Source organism: Marmota monax, unplaced genomic scaffold, assembly GCF_021218885.2.
Source record: "Marmota monax isolate L192 unplaced genomic scaffold, Marmota_monax_Labrador192_F-V1.1 WCK01_AAM20220418_F8-fsc00174, whole genome shotgun sequence".
In the NCBI taxonomy this organism is placed as follows: domain Eukaryota; kingdom Metazoa; phylum Chordata; class Mammalia; order Rodentia; family Sciuridae; genus Marmota; species Marmota monax.
In genome coordinates this window covers 2275333-2288480 of record NW_026694860.1, presented here as the reverse complement: position 1 = coordinate 2288480, position 13148 = coordinate 2275333, and the positions used below count along the sequence as shown (strand labels likewise).

Sequence of the window (13148 nt, the reverse complement as noted above, 5' to 3'; positions counted from 1 at the left end):
AAATGAAAAGGGTTGCAATAATAGAAAGATGGGAGAAAATGAACAGATGATCTCTGAGGCTGATTCTAACACCAAGATTTTGTAAAGAAAAGGAAGTAGGTAGGAAGGGGAAAGAAAAGAAAAAAAATACAGTAGTATATTGTTGTAACTTTGCCTATAACATAAAACCATCCCTTTTCCTACAGAACAAAGATCTCTTTGTCCTCACCTATGGAGCTTTGGTTGCCCAACTTTGTAAGGATTATGAAAAAGATGAAGATGTGAACAAATACTTAGATAAAATGTAAGTAGGCATCTTTTATTCTTATAGAATGTTTGTTGTCTCTTAACATCACCTACATTTTTCCTGCCTCTGATGACTTGCTCCATTTCACCAGCTCTTCTTCTGTGTCAATGAATCATATTGGAAAGCTGAATGTAATTTCTTACACTTGCCATTTGGATTGATACCAGAAATTAATGGGAAGGCATTTTTTCTCCATGAATATCAAACGTGGAATGTTTGTTGTTAGAAATTATTTCTTCATTAGCCACTGTAGTGGCAAGACTGAAGTAGCTCTTTTAATAATGTGATAAAGCATCCAATTTGATCTTTTCAGTAGTCTTTTTTTCTAACATTGACTCCTTACAATGTATATATTTACTTGCAGAAGCATAGACCATCTAAGGAAGCATATGCAAAAATGTTATTATAATTGCCTAAAAGAAGACTGGGTGATAGGGAATTATGGGTTGAAGGGAGAATTTCTTTTTCCTATATAACATTTCCATTGTTTGAATGTTTTTGCCCTTACTATAATTTACTTTAAAATATATTTTAAATATAAAAACACACTTCTTAATAAGCCCATTCTCTTTTGTCTTTATTAATAGAGATTCCTCATGCTCAAATTTCACCTTTTAATTTCCTCAGAATAATTATATGATCATCAGATTATTTCCAAACAATGAAATACCTGTCAACATCTTTTTAACCTCTTAATTGTGGGCTCTGAAAAAGGACTGGAAAATATGCACTGGTTAGAAGATTTACTTAGGCAGATTGAAGGGGAAATTTAGCCTAGCATTTTAGGGCTTTCTAAAAGGGCCCGTTGTATTTTCCATTGGAATACGGGGGGGTGGGGGGGTGGGGAAAGAAGAAAAAGAAGAAGAAGAAGAAGAAAGAAGAAGAAGAAGAAGAAGAAGAAGAAGAAGAAGAAGAAGAAGAAGAAGAAGAAGAAGAAGAAGAAGAGGAAGAAGAAGAAGGGAAAGCTTGAAATTTTTTTAAAAATTTAACTCTTGTTCCTCCATATATATATTCTCATTTTTTCCTTTTGGAAAATTCATTTTCATTTTGGTATACAAGCCTGCCCCCTCCACTCCCCATTTCCCCCCTCTAATTTTTAAAATTTGTTCTGTTTAGTTATATATGACAGTTGAATCTCTCTCTCGTTTCTTTATATTTCTTCTTAATTATTTGGAAGTGTTCAAAAAGCAGCAAACATCCCAATTACCCACAAATGGTCATTGCAGTTTCTTCCTCAGCTGAACTGTCTACAGCTGTGGGAGCTGCTAAAGCTGTTTTTGCCTGTGGTCACACTTCAACATCTGACAGTAGTAGCATTCCCAAAAGTTATCCGTTTATTTGACTTACATTACATTTGCATTGTTTTGTGGAGTAGCTGAAGAAAATTAAGAAGCTGATTTAACTAAAAAATACGTTTGGTGAACTAATTGAGTGCACATTTTAACAAATGTGAATGGAATATTAATTAAAAAATAAATTTGGAGAGGCTGTAGGAAGGCTTTATGAAAAAAAATCACACTTGAATTTCTTTAATAGCTTCTGGGAGTGTCTTATATTTTTAAATTGATTTATAAATATCTACTTTGTAGAATCATATTCTTTGACCAAAGCAAGACATGCAGTATAATGCCCTGCTCATAACCTCTGGCTTCCCATCGCTGTTCCAGTGGCTAAGTCTATGGCTCTGCATAATGTTAAATAGAAAATACTGGAAATATCTTTTAAAACTAGTTTAACTTTCTTTTAAAGTAAATGTTCTGTTCTTCAAGTATCTTTTCAGTGTGAACACATCCTGGTTAGAATTATAAACCATTTTTTCCTCAGAAGTCTCAAGTAAGCTAAATGGACTATTTCTATCCACTCATAAATATAAATAGAACTTCTCACTAGATTTAGTGCTCACTCTGATGTCAAATCCATCTCCCCCAAGTCACCAATGATCTCATGCTTTTTTTTTAGATCCTCTGAAACAATCACTACCTCTAAAAACTGTAATGTCTTTAGTTTGTTGGGCCCTCTGCTGCTCCACCCAAATCATTTTACTTGTGTATGTACTTGTGGCTATGAAATTAAAGACTTTTTTCCCCATTAGTTTGACAAAAACAGCATTCCTTTATTTTTCACCCTTAAGGTTCTATTTCTTCAATTGAATTGCAAGTTCTTATATGAAAGAGACTGATTTTTTTTTTTTTTTTTTGGTGTCCCTTTCAGAAATTTCACAGTTTCAAGGAGTGTGCTTAACCATCTTAGCCACATATTCAGTTGTGTTATCACATATCAATAAAGGCTTTCAGAATTGTACTTCAGGCACTGTCCAAACCACTTACTTGGGGTACCATTAACAGATAACAGCGCCTCCACCCCAAGCTCCATCATTCCAGCTTCTCTAGAAAGAGACACGAGCTTTCTTTTTTTTTTTTTTTTAATTTTTTATTGTTGGCTGTTCAAAACATTACATAGTTCTTGATATATCATATTTCACAATTTGATTCAAGTGGGTTATGAGCTCCCATTTTTACCCCATATACAGATTGCAGAATCACATCAGTTACACATCCATTGATTTACATATTGCCATACTAGTGTCTGTTGTGTTCTGCTGCCTTTCCTATCCTCTACTATCCCCCTCCCCTCCCCTCCCCTCCCCTCCCCTCCCTCCCCTCTTCTCTCTCTGCTCCCTCTACTGACATTCGTTTGTCCCCCTTATATTATTTTTCCCCTTCCCCTCACTTCCTCTTGTATGTACTTTTGTATAACTCTGAGGGTCTCCTTCCATTTCCATGCATTTTCCCTTCTCTCTCCCTTTCCCTCCCACCTCTCATCCCTGTTTAATGTTAATCTTCTTCTCCTGCTCTTCGACCCTACTCTGTTCTTAGTTGCTCTCCTTATATCAAAGAAGACATTTGGCATTTGGACATACAGTCAATCAACAAGTACATGAAAAAATGCTCACCATCTCTAGCAGTCAGAGAAATGCAAATCAAAACCACCCTAAGATACCATCTCACTCCAGTTAGATTGGCAGCCATTATGAAGTCAAACAACAACAAGTGCTGGCGAGGATGTGGGGAAAAGGGTACACTTGTACATTGCTGGTGGGACTGCAAATTGGTGCAGCCAATTTGGAAAGCAGTATGGAGATTTCTTGGAAAGCTGGGAATGGAGCCACCATTTGACCCAGCTATTCCCCTTCTCGGTCTATTCCCTAAAGACCTAAAAAGAGCATGCTACAGGGACACTGCTACATCTATGTTCATAGCAGCACAATTCACAATAGCTAGACTGTGGAACCAACCTAGATGCCCTTCAATGGATGAATGGATAAAAAAAATGTGGCATTTATACACAATGGAGTATTACTCTGCATTAAAAAATGACAAAATCATAGAATTTACAGGGAAATGGATGGCATTAGAGCAGATTATGCTAAGTGAAGCTAGCCAATCCCTAAAAGACACGAGCTTTCTTAATTGGCTATTCTCCTGGCTCACTCACTCACACATACAGTAAAATTCAGAGTCCCAACTGCTAAGACCTTCACTAGCAATGAAAAGTATTTCTCTGATCCTTGTTTTCCATCTGTCAGAGCCTGCCCTCGTAACTGTGCTAAGAGTGAGCACCCAGGGGCCACACCCAAAGCAGACAAGAGGGCTAGAATCTCAGTCTGTTTCTGTTGGTAGGTAACATTAGGCTACAGATACCATCGCTGTTCCAGTGGCTAAGTCTATGGCTCTGCATAATGATAAATAGAAAATACTGGAAATATCTTTTAATACTAGTTTAACTTTCTTTTAAAGTCTTGATATGGTGCCCTAAGCGTTTCTCAACTGCCACTGTCAAGTTTTCCAGTCTCACTCTAGTCAGGCTCCTATGCTTAGAGGAGACTAGTTAATATTTCCTGGATCTGTTGCTCTCTGCTTCTGTGGGACAGATACAAAGCCCACTGTCAAAGGCCATTTGACTCATTATATTTGGTTTATTTGTTATCCACGTGTGCAGACCACACTCCTTCCTTCATCCACAGGGGCTATGGCATTGGAACACGGCTGATTGAAGACTTTTTAGCTCGATCCTGTGTGAGAAGATGCCATAGTTATTCAGAAATTACGGACATAATTGCCCAGGTAAATGCATTTTTATCTCTGTCATGTTTTGAGAGTCTTTGGGGTTTTTTTCTGAGTTTTCTGCTTGGATTGGACAGGTTCCGTCTGTATACATTGCTAGGTGCTGAGAAAGGGGATTCTGATTAAAAAGCATTTTATTTCAGCACAAAGATAAAGCTATTGAAAACTGAAAGAGAAATTCTTCCAGGCATTTAAGCATCTATAGATTTTCCTGACTACAGGGCGTGTGTGGAGTGTGTGTCTCAGGCTGGAAAAAAAAAATGTTTTGAGAAGGTAAAGAGAAGAATGTAACAGGGAATTTTGTTATGTGCATGACCACATCTAGTTTCCTTCTGTTGTCATTTTCAGCACATGTAAGAGATAGTGTTTGGCAATGTCAGAGAAAATTGCTGTAGTCATTTCCCAAGAGAAAAATAAAACTTCCTGTAAATGCATATTTTCTAACATCTTTCACAGCCTTGATGTGTGGGAGACAACTTGGAATCATCCAATACTAGCTCAATTTAATTTTTTTTTAACCAGGGATTGATTGAGCTCAGGAATTCTCAACCAAGGAGCCATATCCTCAACACCTCCCCCCCTTAAATTTGTTTTAAATTTAGATACAGGGTCTTGCTAAGTTGCTTAGCTCTCACCAAATTGTTAAGGCTGGCTTTGAACTTGCAATCCTCTTGCCTCAGCCTCCCAAGCCACTGAGATTATGGGGTATGCTATGTGCCCAGCACTAACTTAACTTTCTTAGATAAAAGACTGTGAAATGCATCTGCAGCCAGCATTTATTTAATCCACAGACCTGTGGTTAATGTTATTAATTTGTTGGAGACCCAGAAATTGTGCATGGATATGAAATATTTAAGAAGTCTTGATATGGTGCCCCAAGGTTCACACAATGTCAAATTAGCTCAAGTCTTATTTTTTTTTTCTTGACCCTTAGTATTGTTTACATGGCACACTTCCCACAAATGGTTTTAATACTACCATATAGTGCTCTGTGGTTCTAAATGCAGTTACTTAATTTCTTTCATCCTAATAGTAGTTCTGTGAAATAGACAGAATAGGAGTTATTATCCCCATTTTCCAGATAAGAAAACTGGGTCCCAGGAAGCATCTGATGAAATTGAATGATAGTGTATATGAAAAAAATTGTACATTTGAGGCACAATCCAAATGAAAGTTTTTTCTATTTATTGATATTGTTACTTATTACTTCATGATTAGTGAATCATGTGACTGAAATTGGAATCCAACTTTAGCACAGTGAATTTACTACATCATTAAGCAGATTTTTTAAGAAAGTTATTTTCCATATGTATTGGCAGAATATAAATAAACTCCTAAAACAGTGGTTTAGTTTTTTCACTAAAATGATTTTATGGGCAATAACCAAGAATGCTAGCTAGCCATTTTAATGGGAAATAGATACAGTAGTTGAAATATAGACATGAAATGTCAGTGTTTGCTGTATTTCTGTTTTTCTAGTTAGTGCCCTCTCTCTTGGCCTTTTGACTAGTAAGGCACCTTCTTTCTGTAATGATGATGGTCAGATTGCTTTGAGAATGACGCCCCTTTAATATTTGCCTAAATTCATCCCATTGGTTGATAATTTGAAAAATCATATAATGTGGAACATAAAACCTGATTCTTACATTTAAAGTTGTTTGCCAGGCTTTGGTATCTGAAAAAGAAAATAATTTCCAAGGCTGAAATAAGACTCCATTCTAAAATTATGCTAGCATAACCAGTCCAAGTTTTAATTTTTTCCTCAGGATATGTTTATATATGTATATATTTTCCATTTAGCGGTATCTTATGTTTAAAATGAGATGATTAGAGATGAGTTTAAAAATCTGTTGAGTAAAGAACAATATCTACTGAACATGGAGGCATATACAGCCTCATTCCTGAGAACCTGGAACTATTTTCTGTCATGCAATGGAAGATCAGAACTCATCTGAAATGTGCTCAATACTGTAAATGCTCTTACCAGGAGAATCTTGGCTGCTGGTCTAACTGAGCAGCAGTTAGAGTAGTGTGCTGATGGGGGAAGGTGCTGTAGTTCCCTCTTATGGTTTTTCTTGGCTCTGACTACAGAGGCCAAGTCAGTGAAAGGCTTCTGTGGACTCTAAAGGAATAATTCCATGTATCCATTTTAATCAGAGAAATGTTAAGAAAACTAGGCTTCTCTAGCAAGTGGGGATGGGGAGTTGGGTGGGGTGGGGAGAGTCAGTATAAGAAATAACTTTTTTACCAGTATTATCTTTTTCAAAATAGCTGCTAACAAATATCCCATAAAAGTTATTCCCAGAGGTAGCTAAGAAGATGAGAAGTCTCACATGGAACTTTCTTATTACCTGTGGTCCTCTACCAACAGACCCTGATGTGTGGGAGACAACTTGGAATCATTCAATACTAGACCCTGTTCATCTCAGGAAAAGCACAAAGCTGAGAATCAAAGTAATTAAGCCAATAAGAAATATGATACCTGTTTATTTAGGGCCTTACCCAGGACTTGTTACTTGGTAATAATCAGTAGAAATTAGTTAGAGAAAAAGAAAATAAGAAGGGCAAAAAAGATGAGAGGAAGGAAAGATGATGAGAGGTAAAAGGAAGAGGAGGGAAGAAAGAATGAAAGCTCTCTTTGGTTCAGGCCCCTTGGGAAGAGAGCTTTTCTTCAGCAGGAATGTTCCTTAGCTTCCCACCACACTTAAGGGCTCCTTGAGTCCCTTTCATGAGGAACCATGCATTTCACCTAACAACGAAGTCTTCAGTGTGCAGAAATTAAATCCCATTCTGCGTACCAAAGTAAAGGAAAAAAAACAAAAAAAAAAAAAAAAAAAAAAAAAAAACGGCTAAAGATGAGCCTAGTGAGAAAGAGAGAAAAAGGATTCCTATCTCAGCCAAAAAGAAAAAAAAATTCCCACAGAGTGCCTCCTATTTTATAAAGCATATTCTGCCTTTAAAAAAGTAAAGCAGTTTCTAAAGATATCTGACCTCCCAACAGTGGGCCTAATTTTCATCAGGTTAGAAGCGATTCTACTTGATATAAAACCAGAAACATGTGCATCTGCTTTCCAAATATCCTTTCCCTAAACTTTTTATGTCTTTCCAACCATTCTGACATCTTGCAAATTTTTGTCTGACATCTTCTGTTCTCAGTGAGCTGGGAAAATTCCCTTTGCACTCCCATGCAAGATTCTCTCTGGGCAGTAAAAAATTTCATTACCTTCATCCTTCTCGTGTGCATAGCAATTGTCTCATACTCTTTGAAGGCCTGATTTTTTTCCCCTTTTGATTTTCACTTCTCCAGAAAAATGTTCTTTTATGTCTGGTGATGATGTCACCCATTCCAGGAGCATTTTGACAGAGATGAAGGGTCAGACTTTAGTTATGTACTCACCCACCGGTGCTTTGCTTATAATTAGCAGCTTCCATTAAAAGATCTGGCCTTTGGCATCATTATCTCATTAATTCTTGTGAACTCTCCTCAGAGGAGGCAGGTAGCAAATGTAACTGAGTCAGTTTTATAGAGAACTAGGTCAAAGTCAGCAGAAGCATAGTCACGTGTTGCCCTCACATTGTGGTGGAGTCAGGAGTAGAACCCAATGGCTGTGCTTTCTTCGTGGTTGCCTTGTTAGACCATACATTGTAGAGTACATCAGAACTGAGCACCTAAATACCATATGCTCTCTCCTGGCTCTAGAGAAGAAAAGAGAGGAGAATACATTTGAATAGACTTGACTAGATGAAGAAACCCATGTTCTGCCTAGGGAAGCAATTCCTCTGAGTTAGTTAGCGAGAGCCTGCTGGTAGGCCAGATCTTTGAACTTTCACTCCACTCTGCAACCCTCTGCCTTCCCACCAGGAGGACTGTGTAACTTCAGATACTAATAACATTACCCGCTCTCTTGTTTTTCTCACTTTGCCTTTTTCAAAAGGGATGTCTTTATCAGTAGGCATCTGGCAAAGTCTTTTAATGTTAGGCCTCAAATTTCATAATCCAGTGGTCTGAAAAGAAATTTCATGAAAGAGTCCAAACAGTTGATCAAAAAAAAGAAAGAAAGAAAGGAAAAAATATTTTGTAGGCCTTACAGGACTCATATTTTGCATATGAAAAGAGATGACAAGCTAACTCTAAATTCTACTTTGTAAAAAATTAAAATGGATCCTTAAAACCTTAAAACGTGATTTTGTCAAATACTAGTTTGCAATTTTTGATCACATTCAAGTACACCTGAAAATATTAAATAAGATATAATAATAGCTCTCCATATCCATGGTTCCACAAATCAAAAAAATTTTGAAAAAAGTTGCACATGTGCTGAACACATAAGGAATTTTTTCTTGTCATTATTCCTTAAACAATACAGTATCACAAATATTTATGTAGCATTGACATCATATAATGTATCAAGAGAAATCTAGATGTGATTTAAAGTATACAAGAGAACTGCACAGGTTATATGCATGTGCTATGCCGTTTTGTATAGGGAATTGAGCATACACAGATCTTGGTACCCAAGGGAGGGGAGGGAAGGCAGGGGTTCCTAGAACAAATGTCTTGCAGATACTGAAGGATGGCTATGATTTCTAAATGTTGTAGCAGCATTTAGCAACATAATATTGAAAACCTCTCATAATGCAGAGGATTTATTCATGAAAGTTCACAATAATTCCTACCTATCACCTATATTCACCTTACAAGAACCTTGTGAAGTTAAAAAAAAACTATCATTAGCCCCATTTTATTGATAGTAAAATTATTACTGATATCTATATCAGTAATAATTATATATTACTGACAGTGTAATAGAGACTTATGATATTACCAAAGATACATAAGAAAAGCACTCCCCAAGAATTTAATTCTTCTGATCTTATTTCAGTGCTTTTTTTTTCACAAATTCATTGTTCAAATATACATTTGAAATTTGCCCTGAGCAAAATTTTGTAGTTTTTCCAAATAAAATATGTAATTTGTGGCAGAATTATTGTAGCTGATTTAAGTTGTAGTCATGAAAAGTTAGAACATTTAACTGTTACTTGCAGTCCTACCTGTCTTTCAGTTTATTATAAGAAAAACTAGAAAATATAATTGTACCTGTCTCTGGTCTAAGAACTAAAAACACAAACACCTCTTTTGTTATACAAAAATACATTTCAGGATTTCCAAATACCTTTATGATAATTATTAGGGGAAATGAAACAGAGATAAGTTTCATCTTTTAAATCGGGATGATTATGCAGGCTACCCTTGACAAGAAATATTGTAATATTACCTTTTAAAAGTTATTCAAGCACAAGGAGCTCTGATCCTCATCATGAAGTAATCACTAACCTAACCATCTCCAATGAAGTGGAGATTGAAGGAGCCACATTCTGCTGAGCTACAATCCCACCATGTGACCTTAAGCAAATTATTTAACCTGTCCAAAAGTGCAGCTTCCCCCATATGTCAGATAAGACCTTTTTTTTTTTGGCTGTGATTCTCCTAATTTTCAAATATTACTTTCCTTAGGTAAAGTCTGGACACTGAATTCTAATCACGTAAGGCTGAGTGTGGTAGTGTCACATAAGGCTGATTGTGGTAGTGTCACTTCCAAAGCCTCCCTCAGAGCATCCATACCTTAGTTAACTGACAGTGTTTATAACTGCATGGCCTTGCATGTATTGTTAATCAAAGTTGGGTCAAATTTTTACTGTCTGGTCAATTTCAGTATTATGGTTACTCAGAAGGGTAATAGAGGGAATTTGCCATTTTTCAATGTAAACACCACAGCATTGGTGGTGTGATACTAATATGAGACTTTAAAAAACTACTGTGTAAAAAGACTTATGAATCTGAAACCCAATACACTGCAGTTGTTAGAAATTCAGGAAAGCAAAAATTAGATCATTTCCTTTTATAGTATAAATTCAAATTTTACCTTAATTAAATAATGAGAGCAATGATATTTTTGGTGAGTGATCTAAAATTCAATAAAATAATTTAAAGAAAATTTTCATAGGATATAATACAAATAAGGATGCCTAAAACAGGGAAGGAATAGTAGATGTGGTAAACATAAACTCTGGGCAAAAGATTTTAGAACATAATCCAGAGAGAAAGTTAAATGGCAGAGGATTTTTTTTTTTTTTTACTGGCTAAATCATTTATATTCTAATAAAGTAGTCAACATTGGTGTAGAATCTAAATAGAAGGAGTCCAATAAATCATTCCAGTTACTTTTTTAAAATCCTTCCTTGATCTGAGTGCACAAGACTGCCATGGCTGAATCTGTAAGAAGAATCCAACCCTTCTGAAGATTCAGGTTACTTTAGAATGGGCACAGCTCCATGACAATAGAAGGTCAACCCCTACTCAGAATTGTGCTCATAAATACCAAGTTAACACTCAATAGGAACATCCAAATCTAATTAACTGTATTAAATGTTTGTAGAGGTAAGGAAAACCAGTTGGGGTCCAGTCAGAGAACAAATACTACATATGCATTTCAACAAGGAATAATGAATATTAAAAAGTTTTAAACTATTTTCGGGGGATGTAGCTACTAGAAAGAAAATAAACATATTTTAGTCTTCTGACTCTAGGGCTGAGAGAGAAAGCATAAAGAAGAAATGCATTTTGGAGGAAGTTGCTTTTCCCAAGGGCAGGGTTCAAATCTGGTTGGAGAAGGTGAGATAAGAGTCCCTGGGATGATGGAGAAATCCACCAGGCTGATACTGGTGGGCAGGGAACAATGGGCCCAAACTAGCAAGTTAGAAACCCCTGCTGAGATCCAGGATAGCAGAGAGAGACCTATGGACTAGAATTAGCAAATTAGAAAGGAAGGGATCATGCACTGCAGGTCACCAGGCCAGGAGCAAACCAAGAAAAGGCACCCTAGAGCCAGATGAGGAGCTCCTTCCCTTCTGCATTGACCCCATAGCACCTTCTATGGGCAAAGGAGAAATGTTTGCATGTTCTAGCAGAAGCACCACAGTCAGCATGAGGAAGAGTAGCTTTTGGGCTGAGAGGCCATCAGACAACCAGCACAGAATGCATGAGCCACTCTGGATTCTATGACCATTTTTATGGCAAATTTTTACTTCCATGGCCTTGTGTTTGACTCTGTCCCACCTGCTTGCCACACTGGAACTCTTCTGGCCTCTCAGTGCAACTCTAGTTGAATGGGGGAGGAGCAAAGGAAACCACATTCCACTCTTGCCAGGGTGGTGTCTACTTCCTACAACTGAAAAATAGACTAAAACATACAGTTTTCAGTTTACATCTTTTCTTCTGAAATAAGGACTCTATTAAAGTTATTAAATATAGCCACTGCTTTTCTTTTCTACAAAATTTTTAAGTCCTATAACCAAATCTATGTTCTCTCCCTCAATCACTCCCATGACTATGAATTCTATTGTCTCTATTACAATAGAATAGTGCCATGTTAAGGTTTAGATTTGGAAATTCCCCTCAAATCTCATGCATGGAAAGTATGTTCCCCAGTACAGCAAAGTCCAGAGGTGGACTGTATCAATCCCTGCTCCCTTCTCTGTCTCTTTCTTCTCCGCTCTCTCCTCTCCCCTCTCCCCTCTCTTCTCCTCCTCCACCTCCTTCTCCTCTTCTTTTTTCTCTCTCTCTCCCTCCCCACCTCTCTCCCTCTCCCTGTCCCTCTCCCTATCTTCCTCCATCCCTCCCCACCCCTCTGCTTTCCAACTGCCATGAGCTGAGGTTTTCTCCATCAAGCTCCTCTGCCATGATTTTTCTTCTTGGAGATAGCAGAACATGGACTGATTCCTCTGAAACCATGAGCCAAAATAAATCTTTCCCTCACTAAGTTGTTCTTGTCAGGTATTTTGGTCACAGTGCCAAAAAGCTGATGAACACATGCTATTAAAATGATACGGTCAATAATCCCAGAATATTGTTAAGAATTTTACTTTCTATCTGAAAGTCCAAGGGAATGATATGCAAGGCACAACAGCAGATTGACACTTCAGATACCACCTAGTGAAAGATGTAGTGGGAGCTCAAGGCTTGAAGCCCATATGAAAAGCATACAATCTCATAGACTGTAAGTCAACCAGATTCATTTTCTGAAACATCTATAGATCTTAGAGGATCAAAGTTGCTTTGCATGAGGCAGGAGTTGCAGTGTTGAGTTAAGCAAAATTGAGAGCCAACCTCAGAGAAATAAGGGAACTCATGATTAACCTTCCTTAAAACATTTCTATTAGAAGATTAGAGCAACATAGGTCTAGGTGTTATTTAACATTTTAATCAGTCTGTGATATCCAATTTTATTGGTGATTTATCACCAATTTATTGGTGATTTGTCACAGATCTTCCAAGAATTTGCCATTGAACAGTTTCTTTTGTATATATTTCCATTAATCATCTAACTAGAGCAAAGGTGTCTCACAAAGAATAGAAATAGAGCAGAGCATAGTGGCCTATGACTGTAGTACCAGCTACTCAGGAGGATCTCTTGAACCCAAGGCCAGCTTGAGCAACATAGTGAGACCCTGTATGAAAAAAAAGTTTAAAAGAATGAAATAATAGTTTCCCTGAGTTATAAAACATATATTTTGTTTAATTTGATGCTTGTTTGTATTATTCAGTGAAGTTATTTCTCATTTCCGGACAATTTCATTTTCCTATCACACCTATCAGCTTATCAAAGGGAGGAATAGTTTCAAGTATTGCTAGGGTTAGCCACATGCTACACATTATAGACATTCATGAAATGTTTTAA

The 13148-nt window shown here is 37.0% G+C and overlaps 1 protein-coding gene across 15 annotated transcripts in view; it reads left to right on the top strand.

Annotated features, from left to right (window-relative positions):
- Window positions 1–13148, top strand: part of Trappc3l (trafficking protein particle complex subunit 3L) — a 70066-nt gene that overhangs the window by 28303 nt on the left and 28615 nt on the right. For all 15 annotated transcript variants that reach the window (XM_058573271.1, XM_058573270.1, XM_046426457.2 and 12 more), the window contains 2 exons: window positions 186–283; window positions 4311–4410. In XM_058573271.1, the coding sequence (XP_058429254.1) occupies window positions 282–283; window positions 4311–4410 (102 nt within the window). In that variant the 5' untranslated portion in view covers window positions 186–281. The remainder of the gene's footprint in view (window positions 1–185; window positions 284–4310; window positions 4411–13148) is intronic.